Source organism: Amphimedon queenslandica, unplaced genomic scaffold (assembly GCF_000090795.2).
Source record: "Amphimedon queenslandica unplaced genomic scaffold, v1.1 AMPQUscaffold_13521, whole genome shotgun sequence".
NCBI lineage: Eukaryota > Metazoa > Porifera > Demospongiae > Haplosclerida > Niphatidae > Amphimedon > Amphimedon queenslandica.
Window position 1 is genome coordinate 885,225 of NW_003546243.1, and position 20,181 is coordinate 905,405.

Below are 20,181 nucleotides of genomic sequence, written 5' to 3' on the forward strand. Positions count from 1 at the left end.
ATACTTTAACCACGTGGTATAGTACTTGTCAAAATACTAAGGGGGTGGAATGGGTATTCACGGTCTTTCAAAGCTTTTAGGAGATTATGCCCCTTCATCTATCAAGGAACATGAATATAAAAGTTATTTTGGTGAGTTTGAAGGCTCTTTTTCAACTTTAAACAGCTTCTCTAGGAAGGAAAATTGCCATTGATGCTTCCATGAGTTTATACCAGTTTCTGATAGCCGTCAGACAGGACGGACAAGTATTGATGACTGAGAGTGGTGAGACTACAAGGTTAGTCAAAAAAACACTAAAACTTCTAATTAATGCCTGCCATACAGTCACTTAATGGGATTCTTTTATCGGACAATAAGAATGGTTGATAATGGCATAAAGCCGGTGTAAGCTTTTAATAACTTTTAATAACTTGTTTTTTAATTAGCTACGTTTTTGACGGAAAACCTCCGACAATGAAATCTGGCGAAGTTAGCAAAAGAAATTAAGAGTTACAATTTGTATATAATTATTTTTTTCAGCTGGCTAAAAGAGCTGATAGAAGGGCTGAAGCCCAGAAGGAACTGCTAAAGGCAGAGGAACAAGGTATGTCACTAAAATTGATTTATTTTTCGTACCAATCAGTCAGACTGTGGTGGTGATTGATGCTAAGTGGCATAGTTAATTTTAGAATTTTTAAGATTGTGCTAAAGTTGCATGCCGAATTTCTTAAACAAAATCACACCATTTAAAATCACACTAACACAAGGGGATGCAAAGTTCTAATTAACATTTTTTCTTTCTTATGGGAGTAAACAACCTCTTAGACTATGTACAACCAAATGTTAATAGACGAGCACTTATTATTAGCATAAAAGTTTTTATTATTGAGCAATTCAAATGGTATTATTATGCAGGAGACATTCAAGAAGTAGAAAAGTTTCAAAAGAGACTAGTAAGCCATGTGTATGACAGTAAACGATGGGGCTGGATGTTTCTGGTAGGTTAAAGTAACACCTGAGCATGTATCTGAGGCTAAGAAGTTACTCTCCCTAATGGGGATCCCTTATGTTGAAGTAATATCCATTCATTGCAGCACTCCTAGTATGACTAATACTAGGCTCCATGTGAAGCAGAAGCACAGTGTGCTGCATTAACTAAAGCTGGTAAAGTCTATGCTACTGCTACTGAGGATATGGATGCACTTACCTTTGGCTCTAGCATACTAGTTCGTAACTTGACTGCTAGTGAAGCTAGGTAATGATGAATAAGTATTATTTATAATTTATTCCTTATCTTTCTCTCTCTCTCTCTCTCTTCCCTTTTTGCTCATACCTCAACTAGGAAGCTACCAGTTCGTGAAATAAATTTATCTAAAGCTTTGACAGAACTAGATATGGACCAATCCCAGGTAATAACTATCACTAACTAAAGACTATGCATCCATATAAAGTCCCCAAACACGCCCCAATGTAAATTCTCCCTTGTCTTGTTTATTTTCGTACATATCCGTGCACGTTTTATCAGCTGTTTGCATTGCTATCAAAGAAGTGTCTATTGGAGCGAGACGCACTTATCACTGATATGTTTCATACCTGCGGCACTATAAATAGCAGCCTTTCAATGCAGTACTACTGTACGTCAGTGCAGCCTTTCAATGAATCCGTTGGTCTTTCTCTCTTTGCATTAGTTTATTGACTTGTGCATATTACTTGGATGTGATTATTGTGACTCTATTAAAGGTATGTATTATATCCAACACTTGTACACAATCATTAGGTTATTTTTAGGTATTGGACCAGTTAATGCTATGAAGCTGCTAAGGCAACATGGAAACATTGAGAAAATACTTAAAGGATTGTCTGGAAAGGTGTGCCTGCAGCATGCTATCTTATAGTATATGCTTGTTTTTTATTTACACAGAAGTATCAAATTCCTGAAAATTGGCCTTTTGAAGTAAGCAAATGAGTGAACAAACAAATACACAGACAAAGCAAATAGTAGCCTTTCTTTCTAAGAGAAAGCAATTCTCACTTCCACTCACTTCCTTTACATTTTACTTATTTGAAGCTCATAAATGCAGCCAATGCACGCTAAAGTAAACTGCTAATGATTTGTTGGTTTAGTTAAGCTGTTATTATTATGCCTGTGTATAATTATGAAAGCTATTTTGATAATAATTATGCTCTGTATTGTTATTAATAGGAAGCAAGAAGATTATTTGTTGAGCCTGATGTCAGTCCAGCAGATGATATTGAGGTAGTAATGACTATATTTTAGAGCATCAGTTTATCACTCAACTACATGTACATGTCTTATCATAATGGAGATTTGTATTACAGACTTCATTTAAGTGTAATGGTTGCTCCAAGCCTCGAAATAAGCAAAACCAATTACCCAGAATCGTATATTACTTATGAATAGGAATGCTATTGAGGTGTCAAATTTACTCAATTTCTATTATTAAACACTTCCCACGTATTCTAGTGTATTATAGTATACAGTGTGTATTATACTATATTAGAAGTATGGCGTGATGTGGCATACATTTTTCTAGCCTTACTTAGTGTTATTTTCACTTGATTTATTCAATTTGTCACTTGATCTATTTCAATCTTCACTTCATTAAGACTTCGTTACTACTTGACTATTTTGTACTTTAAAACTAACACTTCCTTGTCTATGGGATATTCCGTCGATGAATGTACCAACTAATTTGATAATTCTATTCATTTAATGTACGTATTGATTGCTAGACTCTTATAGAGCATATTAACTCCATTTGCTATTAGTGACATTATATGCATGTATTATTCTCTCTGTGTTATGTCATACTCTTGTATTATGTAGTTAAAATGGGGTAATCCTGATGAAGAGGGGATTGTAAAATTCCTTGTTGAAGAGAAAGGGTTTAGGTACGTCACACAGAAGACGTGTAGGATAATTATCATTATTCTTTGACTAGTGAGGATCGGATTAGAAATGGTGTCAAGAAGTTACTGAAGAGCAAGCAAGGGTCAACACAGGGGAGACTAGACTCTTTCTTTAAAGCTGCACCCTCACCAAAAGCAGGGATCAAAAGAAAGGTATGTGATGTGTCTCTTGGTCTTCCTTTAAAAACTCTCCTCTCTCTCTCTCTCTCTCTTTCTCTCTCTCTCTTCCTTCTCTTTACACTATAAGGCTAGTGATAGCAAGGGTCCATTAAAAAAGAAAGTGAATAAAAGCAAATAAACAAATATTTATAACAATTAATATTATTGTTATTCCTTTACAATAAGTAATGCAATAAGTATGATGATTTCGTTAACGAATCCAACCAGTCCTCCAAACAGGTTGCCCCATATTATTAGCCAACTCAAGTGTTTGTGTATCATTGCAGCAACAATCTATACATTTCACGACATATGGTAACACACACACACACATGCTCTACCTTGTTGACATCTTTGGGCATTAGTTGTGTTATTTTTGGTTCAAGTATATATGTTATCTGTTGAATGAAGTATTTGTTTGATGATACACAAGAGAGAGGGAGGGAGGCTTACTTCACTTTTTAAGCTTTGTGCATCTGATATACCAGGAGCTACTAGTCGTTTATAAATCTAATGGTAAATATGGTTATTAATGTATATGTACATGTACATGCAGAGTAAGTGATGTTACATATAATGGCTTACCATTGGTGATACATTGTCAATGAATGTCCTAATATTGACTTGTAGCATTCTTCTAACTTTCTCTTCATCTACGTTCATCATTAGCAGATGCATACCTATTATATTAGCAATAGTAATAGTGGCAAATATCCTTTTTTCATAATTTGTACATGTACATGCATGTCTATAGTAGTTGCAATACCTTGAGGGCTGGCCAATATGCTATCAATTTTGCTATCTATAACTTTCTGTGCAGCATCAGAATCAAGCAATCCACTCACGCGTGATTCTAATGCCCCAAAAATTCAAAATAAATAAAGCCAAAAACCTATACGTGTTACCTAGTTTTAAGATTTTCCTGATCCTTTCGTCTTTCTCTGTAAAGAAACTCTGCAATTGTTCCGTATCGAATATAACGTCAACTATGACGTCTCTGAATCCGTTGATAATCTCTCCATAATGTTTTTGTATTAAACCACTGGAAGGAAGAAGGAAAGATAAGAGAAGGTATGACAGAGAGAGGAGGAGGAGGGGGAAAGGTGAAAAGCAGAGGTCAAGAGAGTGACTATGTATGTATATATGACAGCAGTAGGCTTACCTTCCAAAAACACACAAAACTTTTCTAAACAATAACTCGATAAACAACCAATTAATAATACCAACTACAGTGAAATTAAAAATACATGTATATATAATCATTTTATCTCTCTTCTCTCCTTACACACTGTATTGCATGAGCATGCCACACACTCTCTCTCTCTCACTCTTTCTTCTAACTAGCTAATCCAAAGAATCCGAAAGATCTTAAGCTTCGTAAAGGTATGCATACTCCTAAATTATCTTCACATTTGCTATTATTATTATTATTGTTAATGTAACTACGCGGCCCTTGAGATGGAAATGATATCTCCATCAGTATTACGCCCACCACTAATATCGTAAAGAATATGATATTAGATAACAGTCCTTTATGGAGGCACGCCCTCTTTGCACTCAGCTCCTGTGGTGACGAAACATTAAAGACAGGCAGAGAGGGGAAGGACAGACGTACCTTTTTCAACAAAAATTTGAATTCTTCTTGCTCGGCTGTCTCCACGTCAGCGAAAGATACCGTTTCGAAATTTTCGTCAACAATTTGGCGATATCTAGTTCCATGGACTGCACATGCAATCGTAAAACCCACAGTCAATAATTAAAGAGTTCCATACCTCCATCGGTTTCAGTGTCATTCTGGACAAATGGCTCCAAGGCAATGGAAGCATTGTCACTGCCATTACTTTTATCTTTTGCAGACAAACTGCTGCCCAGTGTAGCTACATATCTGGACCTTAGATATCTAAACAAAAAGTACAGAGTGTAGCCTGGTGAATTGAGACGAGTCTAACCTAGAACTGGGCCTTCTCTGTGGTCCAAGTAATCCACCAACATCAGACGCCATTGGCCACACCTCTATTATAAATCTAGATGGTTTGGGTGGAGTCGGTACTAAATCAATCAAGTCCATATTTGACATTGTTGTTGCTTGTGATATTGGCATCAGCAGCCCCTCTCTCTCTCTGTCTCTCTCTTTCTTTTCCCTCCTTCTTCTTAGCCTCTTCTCCTACAACAGAGGCCTAGGAAGGTTAGAGGGGGAAGGCGATAAGGACTTCATCTATCTCGCACTTTGTTTGTTCCCTACAAACGCTATTAGCACCTTACTCCAGTTGTGTAAGCTCGTTCTCCCTTCCTTCTTCCTCATTTTTTTGTGTAGCAAAACACGCATACCGTTTGTCTCTCTTTGTTTAGGACAAGAGCTGACCAGCCGAGATGAGTGCCTTGGGTTGTTTCGGGGAACCGCTGACCGAGGAAGAGAGGCAACGCAAGGAAAAGAGTAAAGAAATTGATCAGCAGCTTCGGAAGGAGAAAGTGGAATACAAGTCAACACACAGATTATTACTATTAGGTACTCCAGTTTTTCTTTATTTGGCCCCCCCTTTTCTCCCTCCCCTTACCATTTTTCCCACCCTCTCCACTCCAGTACTACAATATAAATTACTCTTTCATTTTCCTAAGGTGCTGGTGAGTCAGGTAAATCAACAGTTGTCAAGCAAATGAAGATCCTTCATGTCAACGGATTTTCAAAAGAGTAAGAGGAATATGTGTATACGTGTCACTCTCTCTTTGTAGGGAAAGATTACAAAATGTTGACGATATCAGAAGTAATGTTCGTGAAGTGATACAGGTAATCATGGGATAGTCAGAGAAATAAGAGAGACATATATTTTACTATTTTCATAGACTGTGACGTCACAGATGGACAAGCTAGACCCTCCAGTTACATTAAAAGATGAGAGAAATCAGCTAAGGCTCAGCTACATACAGAATGTTATCACCCCTTTACCCGAATATGAGACCAACTTTTCACCCGTAAGTAGGAAAATATTACGTCTTCGTGACACGCGAATGCTTCTCCTGATAATTAGGAATTTTATGAACATGCCGAGGCTTTGTGGAATGATGAAGGTGTTCAGGAAGCTTTTCGAAGATCAAATGAATATCAATTAATTGATTGTGCACCATAGTAAGGCTTTTATTAATAATGAATATTTAATTCATCATTATCACCTCCTCCTTTCTGCCACCTATCTCTGTTGCCTAGTTTCATGGAAAATTCGAAACTACGTGAAGTTGCTAATCCAGATTACCTACCCTCAGACGATGTGAGTTTAGTATATTGGTATAAGTAGTGACTTGTATTTGAACCACACCCAATAGGACATATTAAGAGCCCGAAGAATGACAAAAGGGATATACGAGACACATTTCATTATTGAGAAGGTTCATTTTCAGTAAGTGTGTGTGTGTGTGTGTGGGTTTGTATATTGAAAGTATCTTTATTAATGTTATTATTATTATAGCATGTTTGATGTTGGGGGACAGCGTGTGGAAAGAAGCAAGTGGATACAGTGTTTCAATGGTGCGCACTTGTTGATATTGCTAGCTTTGCTCCTATTTGTTATTAAATTAAAATATCATTCTTATAGATGTCACAGCTATAATATACGTAGTGGCTTCTAGTAGCTTTAACATGGTAATAAGAGAAGACAACAGGACTGTAAGCGATTTCTTGTTACCATATGTAGCTTTCATTTCCCCATTTCATTTATAGAATCGACTGAGAGAATCTTTGAATCTATTTGAGCAGATATGGAACAATAGGTACAGGCAGTTTACATGCATATACTGGTGTCATTATTATTATTATTATTTATTACTTTGTTGCAGGTGGCTACGCAATGTCTCTGTCATCCTTTTTCTCAACAAGATGGACATTTTGAAGGAAAAGATTGAAGGGAAGCATTTCCATTTGGAAGATTACTTTCCCGAGTTTTCATCATACAGACCACCAGCTGAAGCATCAGGTAATTCACAAATAAATGGACATTTGCTATTGAAGTGACTATTTTAATACAGAAAAGAGGGAGCAGGGGGACACAGAGACTGTTCTTAGAGCTAGGTTCTTTATCAGAGATCAATTTTTGGTAAGAAAAACTTGAGATAAGATCCAACTCTCTAAACTTGTCTCTTTTCTCTTCCTCTCCCTTTCCCTCACTTTTAAAATTTAGCGCATTAGCAGTCGGGGTGCAAATGATGGACGCCATTTCTGCTACCCTCACTTCACCACAGCAGTCGATACTGAGAATATAAGGAGAGTTTTTGAGTCCTGTCGTGATATAATTCAACGCATTCATCTCCACAGATACGAGTTACTTTGAAGGAGGGTGGGAGGGAGAGATACTTTTGACTTCTTTCTTTTTCTCTCCTCTCCTCACGTCTCTTTCTTAAGTGTATGATAAAAAATGAAATTAGCTCTAGCCAACTAATATTAAACTTAATAACTTAATAATAATAATAATAATATTAAATAATATTATGATACATGGAACATTGTTGTTATAATTTTAATGACAAATTTAAATCATGTCATTTTATTGTCTTTTTCTCTCAATTTTTGTGTCTTTTCTCTCTTTAATTAAGAGAGTGGGCGTTAATGTGGGAGTGGTTGAAATAACATGGCGGATTTGAGGCGACACGATGATTCCGATGAGGAAACGTTTGTGCGGACTGGCAAAGCTTTTAAGATATTAGAAACGGACGAAGACATCGTCAAAGCAAAGGAAAAGAAAGCCAAAGAGCAATATGTGTTGGACAAGCAAGGAAGACGTCGTTTTCACGGAGCCTTTACCGGAGGATTCTCCGCTGGATACTTTAATACAGTCGGTACCAAGGAAGGATGGAGCCCAGCAGTATTCTCCTCCTCTAGATCCTCTAAAGTTGCATCAAAGAGACAGAGACCTGAGGATTTCATGGATGAAGAGGTTAGCCACACCTATTAAAACCACACCTATTAATTAATTAACTAATTAGGATCTTGATGTGTTTGGCATTGCTCCAAGACTAGTCTCCACTAGAGAGGATTTCGAAAAAGAGAAATCGTCTTTTTCGGCATCAAAAGCCACACCCAGTGTCATACCAGGGGCTCCTCCCCTTCAGGACCTGGTTATACCAACTCGCTCGACTATTGGAGCTAGACTGTTGAAATCAATGGGATGGAAGGAGGGCCAAGGGGTGGGACCTAAGATTGCTCCAGAGAGCGAAGGTATATTATGAGTATGTACTCACTTTAAAATCATCTTCTCTTTCCCCTCAGGCCATAAAGTATATGGATGTTCCCTGCCTGGTGCTAGTGATAGCAATGATTTTATGTTTGCGCCAAAAGACATTGCACCATGGAAGCAGCTTACATTTAAGGACAATACACATGGTATAGGGTACAAGGGAATGATGGATGCAGAAGTATTGTCATCCAGTACATTTACTAAGGACCTGTATGGAATGTCTGGACAAGTAAAAAATCATTTATTTATTGTTTATTATTGTTATTATTACTATTATTATTATGTCAATCAATTGTTTCTATACTTCATATCCTTTGTACCCTAACCTTATGCTTACTACGTACAACAAATGATAATAATTCATTTGTAGGCATTTGGAGTGGGTGCACTGGAAGAGGACGATGATGACATATACTCACAAGAGAGTCTAACGGCATACAGTCACACACTGTCCAGTGAGCAAGAGCTCAGTGGATCGTTGAAATACGGATGGACTGGTGCCATATCATCAGGTAACGACAGAGCTGGGACTGAAACTGAACTTTAAATTGATTCAATGATTAATTGAATCTGACTTGGTATGATAAATATGTTATAGCTACTTAAATTTGGTATAATGTAATTATGAGCTTGATCTACTTTGAGATTATTTTTGAACCTAATATCATACAGTATAGTGTCAATTGTCAAAGCTAGTGCCTTTTGTGGCGTTCATAATGATTTTGTATGTTTTTTAGAATTGTGGAGCCTTGCTGCTTTTGTTAAAGTCAGGCATGGTAATATTTTAAAGGTAATCAGGTCAACTTTAATAAAATCATTGGTAGTATGTTATTAGAAATATCCGCCACCATATGTTCCTAAGGATTTTGTTCCAATTCATAAATTTACAACTACAGCCATAGAAGGTGACTATATACAATGGATCATGTGTGTATTATAAATATCATTTAATGATTATTGTTGCTAGTATCACAGACTGGACTGCCATTATCTGCCTATGAGAGACAGAACATTGTAAGTGATCAGTCAAAAAAATCAGTATTTGATTATGTGAGCTCTGAAGATAAAAAGAAAATCGACAATATCATCAGTCAATCAAAGTGAGACCTTTAGTATGTGACATATTTCAAGCAGCATTAATTTACACAAACATTACGTACTTGCACAGGGTTTTTGGCCCAATTTCATCAAAAATGGCTAGGAGAAAAAACTTTTTGAATAATTTTTTCTGATACATGTACATGTACTTATGTTGTGTAGAAAGTTTGAGCTGATTCTGATCAAATTTGGATTTTTACGAATTTTAATAATGCTCAAAAATCTGGTCAAAGTCCCTGGTTTTTTGCTTGTCACGGATTTTGTGACAATGGAACAAATGGGTTTTGCTTTTCATGGATTTTGTGACAATGGAACAAATGGGTTTTTGCTTGTCATGGATTTCGTGACAATGGAACAAATGGGTTTTTGCTTGTCACGGATTTCGTGACAATAGAACTAATGGGTTTTTGCTTGTCACGGATTTCGTGACAATGGAACCAATGAGTTTTTGCTTGTCACGGATTTCGTGACAATAAAACAAATGGGTTTTTGCTTGTCACAGATTATGTGACAATGAAACAAATAGGTTTTTGCTTGTCACGGATTTCGTGACAATGGAACCAATGGGTTTTTGATGCGTATACATGTACTTACAAAGTTTAAGCTGATTTCAATCAAAATTAGATTTTTACGTATTTTATAAAATTACTCCAGAATTGAGCCAGTCAATACAATAGCCCCGTGCATACATGTACATGTACATGTAGATATGCATGTGCTTTTCACATGCTTTTTATTTTATACAGGTCTGACAATAAGAAGAAGGCCCAACAGTCAAGAAGTACTACAAACCAGCCACACACTCAAGTAAATAGAACAGCTCCTTTAAGTGCTGTAGGGCAGACTATGATTTCTGGTGACTATCAGCCATTCTGTGATTCACCTGCCAAGCAATTGAGATACGAGCAGTATCTCAGTGGAAAAAGGAAATTTAATGGTACGTTAAAGCTAATGTCATCAGTTGGTGGTTAATGGAAGTTGTTAAGACAGCGAAACCAGCTCTTTTACTGAGTGGGAGAGAAAGAAAGAATTGGACGAGTTTTCACGCAAAGCGAGATTGCTCAAACCATTAAGTACTGCGTTATCAGACAAGTTTACTAGAGGAGTCACTGCTGATGTGCAGGACGATAAAAATGAAGTAATCATTTCTAATAATGTAATGTTTGATTTTTTAGATATGTAGAATGATGAAGACGCATCAGAAGCTGCCAAGATTGGATTGTTTGGTGTCATGACACGAGAGCAATTTGATTGGTATCCTCATCGTGTTATCTGTAAACGATTCAACGTGCCTGATCCATACCCAAAGTACTGCAATGATGGTGCTTACACGTATGTTATTATTATGAATTATTTTAGTTCAGAAATTGTTGGAGTTCCTGCTGCAGTTGCGCCTGTTTCAAGTAATAAAGTACTTCATTTTGAAAGTAGTTCTGCTGTGGATGTTGTTCAAGAAGAAGAAGAGGAAGATGAAGAAGAAAAAGAAAAGGAGGAGCAAGAGGATCATAATTTAGAAGAAAAAGAAATGGAGGTGAGCAAAAAAAGAAAAAAGTGCCCCCTGTGAGGATCGAACTCACGACCTTCAGATTATGAGACTGACGCGCTACCGACTGCGCTAAGGAGGCAACTGAAAGAGTATGTCTTTTTATTAGGATCTTCAAGCTGATGTTGAAAGACCACCAATGGAAACTTTCGTATCAATATTTGCTGATGCCTCTAGTGACACTGAAGAAGCAATAGCCTCCAATGATGAGCCACAAATACAAGAAAAGAAATGGAAAAATCTATCAGACATAGTTCCAGTAGTCCAACCTCTTCCTCAAGCTCTCCCTCCTATGGCTAGTACTACTCCAGCTACTGTTAAAAATAGTACTAAAGTAGTAGAAACTGCACAAGATGATAATCTAAGCACTCAAGAAGTGTTTGGCCCTCCTCTTCCACCTAATTTCACAGGTTACTTAATATTTGCTTAAAATTTTACAACAGTACGCACAATTTTTGCTTTCTTGCTATTATTATTTTTGCATATTTTAAGCAGAAAATGAAGAAAAATTCAGTTCATCACACACCACTCATGATCATCATAAACATCACAAGAGAAAAAGTTCATCTTCACATAAAAAGGTTTTTTATCTACTAAATGTAGTATTTTACTCAGTATACTCTTTATTAATAGGAAAAGCACAAGAGAAAACACTCTCGCCATTAGTTTTATTGTATTATAATAATAAAAAACCAAAAGTATCTTATTATATAAAGTATACAAATGAAGCAAAATGAAAACTATTTAAAGAAAAATTTTTTTCTCAAAGTACTTATCATCTCAGGCATTTGCTGATAGTCATACTTTTCACCCCAATCACCAGTAGCCACCTTATTATGGACAAGTAGGAGAATTTCATCAATACTGCGTTTAGGATTTTTCCTGATGGCATCACAGAGTGTAATGATGTATGGTGATCCTGTTGTAGGGCCTCGCATGGCCATAGTACCATCAGATGTGCTATAACTTAACAGGAAATCTGCATTGTGTGGCAACTTCATCATGCGTGGCGGAGCTTGACTCCCGTCAAAACCCATTTTTTCTTGCGGTTTGTCTTTTGGGGGCAAAGTAACACACACTGGTGTAGAATCACCCCGACAGAATTGAAAGAAAAAGATTTTTGGCTTATTTATTAAGGCAGGACAATAATTTCCATCAAAAATTTCAGTCAATTTTTGGATAGGTACAGCTACTCCATCTGTCCCTTGGACTCCATCTTTTGTGCCATGGGAGAGAATGCAGCATATAAAACTATCGTGGTCATTTTGTAGTGTAGGAACTAGCGAAGTAAGCTTATTCTTCATTTCGTCAGCTTTCAAGTTACGTGTACACTTAACTTCAACAAGATCGTACCCATAATCTTTAAATAGATTACCAAGATTTTCACAATCTTTGTCAGATGACGCCCGATTCTCAAGGCCCGTTCCAGGCTCAAATTCAACATTATTGATAATCACTGCTACACCACGAGGCCTTTTCCTGCTTTTCTCGTACTTAGCAATACTAGGGCCATCAAACTCCACCTAAAATATTAAATTATAATAGCATGAATGCATGATGCTTTACTTACTGGTTGCCCATTCTCATTGTTACTCTGCTCAATTGGATTGACTATTAATTCTAAAAATAATTTTTTATTTAATAGAGTATGGCTATTAAAAATAAATGATTTTTTGCTGTTATGACTAGTTATGACTATGATACCTGCTTTTGGATTTGGAAACAGCGAACTTTTAGCCAACACACTACCAGACAATTGCTCTACAACAATAATAATAACCATTAAAATGATGTTATTGTCCTGTAGTTGAGATCACTTACCATAATCTTTCAGTATATCCTTACCAAGCACCTGTAGCTTATAGCTATCACAATTTTGAAAGAGGTCACTTAACACTTTCAGCTTGCTATGATCTTCAGCTATTGAAACACAAGCTTCTATCAGTGACTCTCCAGCCAGTAAGTTGCTATTGCTTGTTGATATCAAATCTTTCATTTCAGCAACTAGGTCATCACTGAGTCGTAAATGGGACAATCTGTCACTGTAAGACATCAGAAGTTGACTAGCTGGATGAAATACTAAAAAGTTCATATATAACAAATAATCTCTAATAATAATATTTATCTTTTTACAATTCATGCATTTCAGTATACCTTAAGGAGCAATAATTAGCGTGTACATACTGGTATATTAATATAATCAGAAATTAAAATTTAATAGCACGGACTTAAGTTAGGGATTTTTTTTAAATCACTAAAATTCGCTAAATTAAATACCCACAAACAATTGTCTCCTTAAGGTATATATATAAGTCCCATTTTAACACTTACATTTTTCAATATTCTCTCCAGCCAAATCTTCATCAATACATTTTAAAGATTGGACCAATTTCTCAGCTGTAGCATTTCCAGATTCTAGCCAAAGTATTAAATAACACAACAAGAGGCTCTGGAAGCTAGATTTATCCAAGGATTGAGATTTTAGCCTTTCATAAGGAATGTGAGCTGATAATCCCAAGAGTAACCCCAAGTCAAAGGACTTCGCTGCATCAAACGCGCTGGCCTTCAAAGCTTCTTCAATTATCGGTAAATGGCTACTATCTGTGTATTAAAAGGAAGAGTTTATAGACAACTTTTTCTCACTCAGTCTGAATGAGAAAAGTTATTTGTAACCAACCTAATTTGAAAGACTCCGCCATTCTAGATGAAATGGGTACTCGGGTAGCGGATCATTGTCTACAGTACACTCTACAACTCACAGGCTGCCATGAGCTGCCAGACAAGCAGATTTTTATCCTTGCACTGCACTGCTGGCATGATCTGGGTGGTCCAGGGTGGAGGATGAATATTTTTATAATTTTAAAAATAAATTATAGTAATGAACTATGCAGAGTCACATTTCAGGTTTTACAGCTGACTTTCATCAGCACTGTCTTGGATATTTCATCAAAAGCCCATCTAGCGCCTTCAACGAGACTCAGATTCCTGAGGGATTTGAGTCTTTCCTCCAATAAAAACAAAGGAGAAGTCATTTTGTTACTGTGACACTCTTTGGCATCCTTATCAAAAGGAGTGATATTGAGCTGCTGTGGATTGCATGAAGCATGCAGAACAGTCTTGGCATCCAGGGGTAGTGTTGTACCTCCATTGTAACCAGGCAAACTATTGACCAAACACACTCTACAGAGATGCAATAGGAAATCTACAGCCTCAACAGTCAATGGAGGGAACGTCTGACAGAGGAGTACCATTGCTGGTAGAAGAGGAAAGAAGACCCCATGCTGTCTCTTTGAAGGAACTTCGTCAATAAATCTGTGAAGTTTCTTGAATATCGAGTCCTTTACTAGACCAACAGACTCAGGCAAAGGATACTGATGAATCACGTGAGCTGCTAACTGAATGGCAAACACCTAAAAAATAAAATAACACTCATTTTAAGACAAGATCATGTTTAGATTGATTGTGCATTATTTCATGGTTATACTAACAGAATTTAACTACTAATTTGTTTTAATTTTTGTAAAGCTATTACCTGTTTCTCTAATTGTGGCTGTGCAAGTAGTTCAGGAAGGAAATCAGTTGCGATATGCATTGATGGGACTCCACTAACTAACAATGGGAGAAGCTGTGAAGGATAGCCTTGGAAATGAATCAACTTGACCATACTAGGCTCACTTATAAATACCTATAAATAGAACAACAATAGAATACATAGCTATTAATAGTATCAACTAACCTGGTGAAGGTATGAGCACACTAGGCACTGTATTTCCCTGAGTACAGTTAACTGTGGGCCCAATACACTGGCCTCCTGTCATAAAACAAATAATAATTAAACTCTCCCTCCCTCTCTCCTTGCTTCCTGACCTCCCTGTCTTTATCATTCGGTAGACATATTTCCAGTAACAATTGGATAATCCCACTCTCTTGTGCAGCTGTAAGAGCAACACGTAACTCCTCTCTCTCTTGGGAACTTAAGTGATACACTAAAAGGATGGTACGATTAACATTGATACTACTGGTGTACAGAGGATTACCTGATGGATCGTTGCTGGCTTGTGACATACAGTTTAATTTGTGCGAGTGTTCCAACAGCCAGACACGAGAGGCTGAAGTGTAAGCTGCAAGCACTCGGAGTAATATCTCAAAAACACAAGAGCACCTAAATAAAGGAAAATATATTTTTTAATGTAGCCAAGTATGGGAATGAAAATCATGCAGCATGATACTGAATTATTTTGGAATGAGTCTGAGTGTATTACCTAAAAACTCGCAGATCGCACTGGAGGACAATGAGAGGATCCTCTAGAATAGTCTGGTGAGTGCAAAGTGGGTAGGTCCTCTGATCCTCAGAACGAAGTGCATTTACAGTCTCCACCCACAACCTGCAATTAATAATAATAGTAATAATAATAATAATAATAATAATAATGAAACCACACCTTCTTGGTATGACGGAGTTTAGCTTCATCCAAAGTGAAGAGAATAATTGCTGTATTCTCTTGCTCACTCCGTCCTCAAGGAGGAGGTGGAGAGACGAGACAAGAGAAGAGGAAAAGGGAACAAGAGAAGTGACCGGAAGAGAAGAAAGGAATGTCAGGACCAGCATGGCATCAGACGGCTTTGTGTTCAATGTAGATAGCACTGAAATATACAAAAAATGCACAAAGTTATACTGAAGTTTACTGAGTATTGCGTACATGCAGATGCTACTTCCGGTGTGACCTTCTTTGAAGATAGACGTAATCTTGATCCTGAACTCAAACTACCTGGAGAGAGAGAGAGAGAGAGAGTCAATTAAAGAGAAGACAAAACTGATGATACTTTGATTAATGTCATCTTGTCTGATCCAGTCCTCAGGAAGATAGAGTTGAGGGAATTGTGTTACTATCATACGCAATAAAGAAGGATACACTGTTAAAAATGCTTCCTAAAAGATAGGCACAAGGGAAATAAATGAAAAAAATATTCAAAAAACCCAATTACATGTACTGCCATACTTGATTGTTAGTGGCATGCTGCAACAACCTCTTAACAGGCAGCTGGAGTAACACGCTGGGGCTGTAGGCCTTAGGGGCATCACTGTGAGATGATACCACTGAAAGAAAATGTGCGATTTAAAATTATATAAAAGTTCTTTTTTTTTCTTACATAACGATTTGAGATTACTCAGGTAAGTTTCTTGATAATAAAGTACATAATACAATATCAATATCTTAGAGCACATTGAGGACTCAGAAGGAACATCGTCAAACCTAAAAACACTTAAAACCTCTTCAGCAGAAAACGGTATCTAAAGAAAAAAATTATTTCATAATCTATAATATGAATGGGTTAATATTAAGGCCACGCTCACCTGTACAATGGTAGCCCTGCGTGATTTAGCATGACTTGAAGCTGATAAAGGTGAGACTAGTATTGCTTGTACATACTCCTCAATGAGAGAGGGGAGGTCAGGATGGACGGGCTCAACGGTTGTCACCAGCTGTTTATATATCCAGTCCTTTACAAATACACCGTGTTTACGGAACGCCTTGGAACGCATCAACTGAAGGATGCAGTGAACAGGGAGATACCCAGTCATGTGACCACTGAGGGAGGAAGTGGGAGGGACACTAACAGCATGAGAGCATACAACCTGTAAAAGACAACCGATCCTTAAAATATATTCTTTCATACTATTCTCAAATGCAGAACATGTGAAAGAAGTCCTTGCTAGGAGAAAATATTCTCCCAAAACTCTCTTATGGCCAAAGTCCCTGTACTATTATAGTACATGGTATTCGACCCAAATTTTTGAGTAACTTTTAAAATTCATAAGAAATCCAAATTTGATCAGAATCAGCCCAAACTTGATATGTGACTTTAGAACACATATATGTATCAGAAAAAATTATAAAAATGAAGAATTCTCTCCTAGTCATTTTTGGCGAAATTTGACCAAAGTCCCTGTACTATAGACAGGGTCTTTGACCAAATTTTTGAATAACTTTTAAAAATTCATAAAAAATCCAAATTTGATCGCAATCAGTTTAAACTTGATACGTGATTTTAGAACACATATATGCATCAGAAAAAATTATAAAAATGAAGAATTCTCTCCTAATCATTTTTGGCAAAATTTGCTGACAAGAAGCTGAGGGAAATGATACAGTGACTGCATATAACATTGTTATAATGTGTATGAGAACTAGGTAGGTAACTCACATCTCCTTTAAAGACTTTAAGAAAGATGTCTTTTAAAGTTGAAAAATGACCCGAACCAAGTGAATTCTACAGAGAGATGAATAAAGAAAGAAATTAAAGTAACAAATTATTAGCATAGACTACAAGGATAATACTTGTAATGTCATTCCCAGTACAGAAGAGATGAGAGTCTCAATCTCCTTCAGCTGCTTCTCTTGTAAATGAATGACAACAAGGAGGAGCATCTCACCGTACACTCTCTCACCTGGTATCGCCCTGGCAACAATAACCATAGCAACAAGTCTAATAATAATACAGTACATGAACGGTTGTACTTTTCAAATTCCTGGATATTCTCTAGGAGCCAAGTAATCCAACGTAACACAGACTCTTCCCCATCCTCTGAACTATACAAGTAGTACATAAAGTACAAGTATATGTACCAGTATATGTGTAATTGTGTATGCATTGACATTACATACACACAATACCAATTAAAGTGCACATAAATAATGAGACATACTTTATCAGGAAAGGACAGGTTAATAAAATAGAGAGTGCTACTTCAATAAACTGAACTCCGGCTGATGAAAAAGGCGGACATGTGCATGTAATGAGATGCAATAATGCTGCCGATTCTTCGTTCGTCAAATACATGTTAGCTTGTGTCTAAAAATAGAACAGTGAATGGGTGTGGCTAGTTGCTATAGTAACCTTGAGAGCACAGCAGACGTGAATGAGTTGCGTCAGTTGGAGGATTGACTCATCACTGAACTGTCTTGAGAGAGATATAACTGGAAAATCAATTTGCTCGAAAGTAAACGAATTATTATGAGTCCTTTTACTCTGTAGGAGGAATGAAATTATTCATTAATTAATTTATTTATTTATTTATTAGTCTTACAGCTAGTGATTGTATTGTTTCCATGGCTTCAGTGGTCCCATCGCCTCCTTCAACTTTCTCTGTCCCTTCCTCCCTCCCTCCTCCTCCTCTTTCTGCTGTCTCTCCATCTTCGATCTCACTTATCTCAATCTCCATTTGGTCCACAAGCTCAAGTGTTGCAGTATCCATTCCTTCTTCACCTCCCTCTTCCTCCATTAGTCCTTCGTTGTTAACGTCAACTTCCATTGAGAGAGGGATGTCAGAGGATGGAGCGGACTTGCTAGTGAGATTAATAAAATGGAGGAGCTTCTTCATGAGGTACTTCCTTAAAGCAGTCACTGCAGACGAATGATGGCGCCTATACTATAGGAAAATAGAGAAGGGAGAACAAGAGAAAAAATAATTTTATTAATCTTAAAACTTAATAAGGAAAGCATCACAATTATTATTATACGCATGTACTTTTTGTTGCATGAGTTTCATGTACTGAGAGAACCAGCTCTTTTTCTCTTTGTTCCCGTGAATGACTATGTCACTCATGAGTGATAAAACGCCTCCTCCTTTAGCGCTCCCCACCAGCTCCCCGGCCTCAATATCGAGTGCAATGAATATCATTAGCGTTGGTAGCTTCTGGTTGGTATAGGCAAGCCACTGAACGTAAGAGGAAGAAGACGGGACGAGAGTAACAAGACCTCTAAGAGTCTGAGATCTGAGACGACCAGCAAGTGATATTTCATCTAAAGTCTCGCCTTTAGTAACAAGCGATGTTACAACTGAAGGAAAGAGATCGGAACAAAAGCATTTAAATGTGCAGCATACAATTATTTTTATTTTACTTTTCTTGTAGTGATGAGGCTCATTAGCCAGCAGGCGACAAATGAGATATGGGCCATTCTTCACTCTTAATAAAGCTTCACACACTTTCACCAGTGGCAATATGTCATTGAGTTCTGGGGGGGGGGGCGGAGAAAAAGATTTTAACTAATTTGAATTTGAGTCTCACCTTTGACGGCTATGCAGAGTATATAGCTGATCTCATTTAGCCAAACCTGACACTCAAAAAGGTCGGACACTTCCAGCCCAAATGAAGACTCAAGCTGAGGGGAAAAAAAAGAAAAAAAAAACTTAGAAATAAAAGTGACAGGCTACATGTACATGTACATATAAATGATTCCTTTACTATTTACATGACTCATTATCTTAAGTATCTCTCTCAATAATAATCGGAATCTTTTCTCTTCGTTTCCTCTCTCAAACACGATCGCTGGCCTTTCCTCATCCTCCTCTCTCTCTCGTGGTCTCTCCTCATCAGACCCCAGCTTCCTCAGTAGCCCTTGCTCTTTCAGCGCATCGCTTCGTAGCAATGTAAAATCCAATTTGAAGTAGTTCTTAATGATGTTTGTTTCCTCTATGTCACAGAGTAAGGAATGGAGAGTCTCTTTGTTATTTTGAATCAGGAATGACTCCTGATCTCCCTCAGGCTCGTTTGATGTGAGAGGAGAGGGAGAGAGAGCAATGCTACATATGAATGGTAGGTAAGGCTTCAACTCGTCTCTCTCATGACTCCACAGCTTATCAATCTGACCAGAATAAAGATCAGAGAACACTTCACTGCTTGGCACCTCCATGTGAGTAGGCGTGGTAGGTGCGTGGGCGTGCTTTTTTGTAGGTGTGATTGAAAGGCGTGGCTAATTCTTTCCATTCTCAGCTGAAAAAATGGGATCAAATCTCTCCTTTCCAAGAGTAGACCTCTCTGGTAAAGTGGCAGTTGTCACTGGAGCTAACACTGGCATTGGATATGAGACTGCTAAAGCTCTCTCGGTCATGGGAGCTCATACCATCATAGCCTGTAGATCCAGTGAAAGGGCACATGCTGTAAGGGCATTCATAGATATTTTTGTTGGTTCATTTACTTCATTGTGTACGTATTTTGAGGGTTTTTCTTATGCACACAATGTTTTATTATTATTTTATTTTGACTGTGTACAGCAAACATTTATGTGTACGACACCTTTTGATTAATAATTGGCAACCATGTACACAAACTACACATGCCTTTGTTCATTTGTGTGTTAATGTATGCTCTTTGTGTACTGATAATAATGAATATCCTTTTACTTAATGCTCTCTTGCTTATTTTACATTCATATACATGTAACTTGTAACTAGTTTTTATGATA

At 37.2% G+C, this 20,181-nt stretch overlaps 7 protein-coding genes and 1 non-coding gene across 9 annotated transcripts in view; 4 read left to right on the top strand and 4 right to left on the bottom strand.

The window, feature by feature from the left end:
* The first annotated feature begins 26 nt into the window (after window positions 1-26).
* Window positions 27-3,306, top strand: LOC100633028 (flap endonuclease 1-like). The gene is made up of 16 exons (XM_003382463.3): window positions 27-131; window positions 175-277; window positions 325-384; window positions 426-468; window positions 520-583; window positions 895-932; window positions 982-1,053; window positions 1,098-1,234; window positions 1,322-1,388; window positions 1,668-1,719; window positions 1,768-1,847; window positions 1,901-1,933; window positions 2,183-2,236; window positions 2,828-2,892; window positions 2,943-3,063; window positions 3,158-3,306. Exons 1-16 carry the CDS (start codon window positions 50-52, stop codon window positions 3,206-3,208), a joined length of 1,122 nt encoding a protein of 373 aa, XP_003382511.1. The 5' UTR covers window positions 27-49; the 3' UTR covers window positions 3,209-3,306.
* On the bottom strand, window positions 3,175-5,181 carry LOC100633155 (uncharacterized). Of its 2 annotated transcripts, XM_019993646.1 has the most exons (11): window positions 5,019-5,181; window positions 4,842-4,969; window positions 4,685-4,791; window positions 4,411-4,633; window positions 4,232-4,295; window positions 3,975-4,111; window positions 3,836-3,922; window positions 3,655-3,749; window positions 3,523-3,579; window positions 3,411-3,467; window positions 3,175-3,363 (listed from the first exon to the last, which is right to left on the bottom strand). In XM_019993646.1, exons 1-11 carry the CDS (start codon window positions 5,168-5,170, stop codon window positions 3,238-3,240), a joined length of 1,233 nt encoding a protein of 410 aa, XP_019849205.1. In that variant the 5' UTR covers window positions 5,171-5,181; the 3' UTR covers window positions 3,175-3,237. The 2 variants fall into 2 exon arrangements, with proteins under 2 accessions (XP_019849205.1, XP_011409490.2); XM_011411188.2 differs by having other exon boundaries at window positions 4,411-4,791.
* LOC100633282 (guanine nucleotide-binding protein G(s) subunit alpha-like) lies at window positions 5,153-7,621 on the top strand. Its single transcript, XM_003382465.3, has 14 exons — window positions 5,153-5,340; window positions 5,419-5,575; window positions 5,686-5,758; window positions 5,800-5,854; window positions 5,911-6,039; window positions 6,096-6,193; window positions 6,272-6,332; window positions 6,388-6,461; window positions 6,531-6,589; window positions 6,657-6,727; window positions 6,782-6,831; window positions 6,898-7,034; window positions 7,087-7,154; window positions 7,239-7,621. The coding sequence occupies exons 2-14, from the start codon at window positions 5,440-5,442 to the stop codon at window positions 7,386-7,388; spliced, it is 1,161 nt and encodes a 386-aa protein (XP_003382513.1). The 5' UTR covers window positions 5,153-5,340; window positions 5,419-5,439; the 3' UTR covers window positions 7,389-7,621.
* A 39-nt stretch (window positions 7,622-7,660) lies between these two features.
* Window positions 7,661-11,700, top strand: LOC100632857 (G patch domain-containing protein 1-like). The gene is made up of 14 exons (XM_019993609.1): window positions 7,661-7,991; window positions 8,041-8,272; window positions 8,324-8,520; window positions 8,662-8,803; window positions 9,029-9,081; window positions 9,127-9,196; window positions 9,259-9,391; window positions 10,136-10,326; window positions 10,376-10,527; window positions 10,573-10,697; window positions 10,749-10,920; window positions 11,042-11,342; window positions 11,428-11,513; window positions 11,566-11,700. The coding sequence occupies exons 1-14, from the start codon at window positions 7,686-7,688 to the stop codon at window positions 11,596-11,598; spliced, it is 2,193 nt and encodes a 730-aa protein (XP_019849168.1). The 5' UTR covers window positions 7,661-7,685; the 3' UTR covers window positions 11,599-11,700.
* On the bottom strand, window positions 10,942-11,014 carry Trnam-cau (transfer RNA methionine (anticodon CAU)). The gene has a single exon. It is a non-coding gene; the product is annotated as a tRNA-Met (tRNA).
* Window positions 11,609-13,727, bottom strand: LOC105316853 (caspase-6-like). Its single transcript, XM_011412089.2, has 6 exons — window positions 13,610-13,727; window positions 13,264-13,533; window positions 12,754-13,011; window positions 12,637-12,693; window positions 12,503-12,552; window positions 11,609-12,455 (listed from the first exon to the last, which is right to left on the bottom strand). Exons 1-6 carry the CDS (start codon window positions 13,629-13,631, stop codon window positions 11,673-11,675), a joined length of 1,440 nt encoding a protein of 479 aa, XP_011410391.1. The 5' UTR covers window positions 13,632-13,727; the 3' UTR covers window positions 11,609-11,672.
* Window positions 13,728-13,751: 24 nt separating this feature from the next.
* On the bottom strand, window positions 13,752-19,661 carry LOC100632985 (integrator complex subunit 2-like). The gene is made up of 22 exons (XM_019993595.1): window positions 19,189-19,661; window positions 19,005-19,098; window positions 18,838-18,951; window positions 18,464-18,774; window positions 18,023-18,364; window positions 17,833-17,964; window positions 17,642-17,787; window positions 17,454-17,525; window positions 17,274-17,394; window positions 17,140-17,205; window positions 16,289-16,570; window positions 16,084-16,225; window positions 15,933-16,030; window positions 15,757-15,862; window positions 15,633-15,701; window positions 15,375-15,576; window positions 15,195-15,317; window positions 14,970-15,094; window positions 14,800-14,918; window positions 14,669-14,743; window positions 14,465-14,617; window positions 13,752-14,342 (listed from the first exon to the last, which is right to left on the bottom strand). Exons 1-22 carry the CDS (start codon window positions 19,627-19,629, stop codon window positions 13,833-13,835), a joined length of 3,843 nt encoding a protein of 1,280 aa, XP_019849154.1. The 5' UTR covers window positions 19,630-19,661; the 3' UTR covers window positions 13,752-13,832.
* An 11-nt stretch (window positions 19,662-19,672) lies between these two features.
* LOC100633112 (retinol dehydrogenase 12-like) overlaps window positions 19,673-20,181 on the top strand; it is a 5,988-nt gene continuing 5,479 nt past the window's right edge. The window contains exon 1 of the mRNA XM_011412097.2: window positions 19,673-19,876. Within this exon, the coding sequence (XP_011410399.1) occupies window positions 19,718-19,876 (159 nt within the window). The 5' untranslated portion in view covers window positions 19,673-19,717. The remainder of the gene's footprint in view (window positions 19,877-20,181) is intronic.

What these genes read in the sequence shown, in the direction of transcription:
- LOC100633282 (XM_003382465.3), top strand. Translation starts at nt 5,440, where the DNA reads ATGAGTGCCTTGGGTTGTTTCGGGGAACCGCTGACCGAGGAAGAGAGG. An exon ending in TTAATTGATTGTGCACCATA is followed by an intron (nt 6,194 to 6,271) that starts GTAAGGCTTTTA and finishes TCTGTTGCCTAG; the next exon opens with TTTCATGGAAAATTCGAAAC. An exon ending in ATTGAGAAGGTTCATTTTCA is followed by an intron (nt 6,462 to 6,530) that starts GTAAGTGTGTGT and finishes TTATTATTATAG; the next exon opens with CATGTTTGATGTTGGGGGAC.
- LOC105316853 (XM_011412089.2), bottom strand. Translation starts at nt 13,631, where the DNA reads ATGGCGGAGTCTTTCAAATTAG. An exon ending in GGATATACTGAAAGATTATG is followed by an intron (nt 12,694 to 12,753) that starts GTAAGTGATCTC and finishes TTATTGTTGTAG; the next exon opens with AGCAATTGTCTGGTAGTGTG. An exon ending in ACAATGAGAATGGGCAACCA is followed by an intron (nt 12,456 to 12,502) that starts GTAAGTAAAGCA and finishes TTAATATTTTAG; the next exon opens with GTGGAGTTTGATGGCCCTAG.
- LOC100633028 (XM_003382463.3), top strand. Translation starts at nt 50, where the DNA reads ATGGGTATTCACGGTCTTTCAAAGCTTTTAGGAGATTATGCCCCTTCA. An exon ending in TGGGGATCCCTTATGTTGAA is followed by an intron (nt 1,054 to 1,097) that starts GTAATATCCATT and finishes GACTAATACTAG; the next exon opens with GCTCCATGTGAAGCAGAAGC. An exon ending in AAGCAGGGATCAAAAGAAAG is followed by an intron (nt 3,064 to 3,157) that starts GTATGTGATGTG and finishes TTACACTATAAG; the next exon opens with GCTAGTGATAGCAAGGGTCC.
- LOC100633155 (XM_011411188.2), bottom strand. Translation starts at nt 5,170, where the DNA reads ATGCCAATATCACAAGCAACAACAATGTCAAATATGGACTTGATTGAT. An exon ending in CATATTGGCCAGCCCTCAAG is followed by an intron (nt 3,750 to 3,835) that starts GTATTGCAACTA and finishes CTAATATAATAG; the next exon opens with GTATGCATCTGCTAATGATG. An exon ending in CACAAAGCTTAAAAAGTGAA is followed by an intron (nt 3,468 to 3,522) that starts GTAAGCCTCCCT and finishes TTCATTCAACAG; the next exon opens with ATAACATATATACTTGAACC.
- LOC100632985 (XM_019993595.1), bottom strand. Translation starts at nt 19,629, where the DNA reads ATGGAGGTGCCAAGCAGTGAAGTGTTCTCTGATCTTTATTCTGGTCAG. An exon ending in TGAAACTCATGCAACAAAAA is followed by an intron (nt 18,365 to 18,463) that starts GTACATGCGTAT and finishes ATTTTCCTATAG; the next exon opens with TATAGGCGCCATCATTCGTC. An exon ending in ACGTCTGCTGTGCTCTCAAG is followed by an intron (nt 17,788 to 17,832) that starts GTTACTATAGCA and finishes TTCTATTTTTAG; the next exon opens with ACACAAGCTAACATGTATTT.
- LOC100632857 (XM_019993609.1), top strand. Translation starts at nt 7,686, where the DNA reads ATGGCGGATTTGAGGCGACACGATGATTCCGATGAGGAAACGTTTGTG. An exon ending in AATATCATCAGTCAATCAAA is followed by an intron (nt 9,392 to 10,135) that starts GTGAGACCTTTA and finishes TATTTTATACAG; the next exon opens with GTCTGACAATAAGAAGAAGG. An exon ending in TCTTCCACCTAATTTCACAG is followed by an intron (nt 11,343 to 11,427) that starts GTTACTTAATAT and finishes TATTTTAAGCAG; the next exon opens with AAAATGAAGAAAAATTCAGT.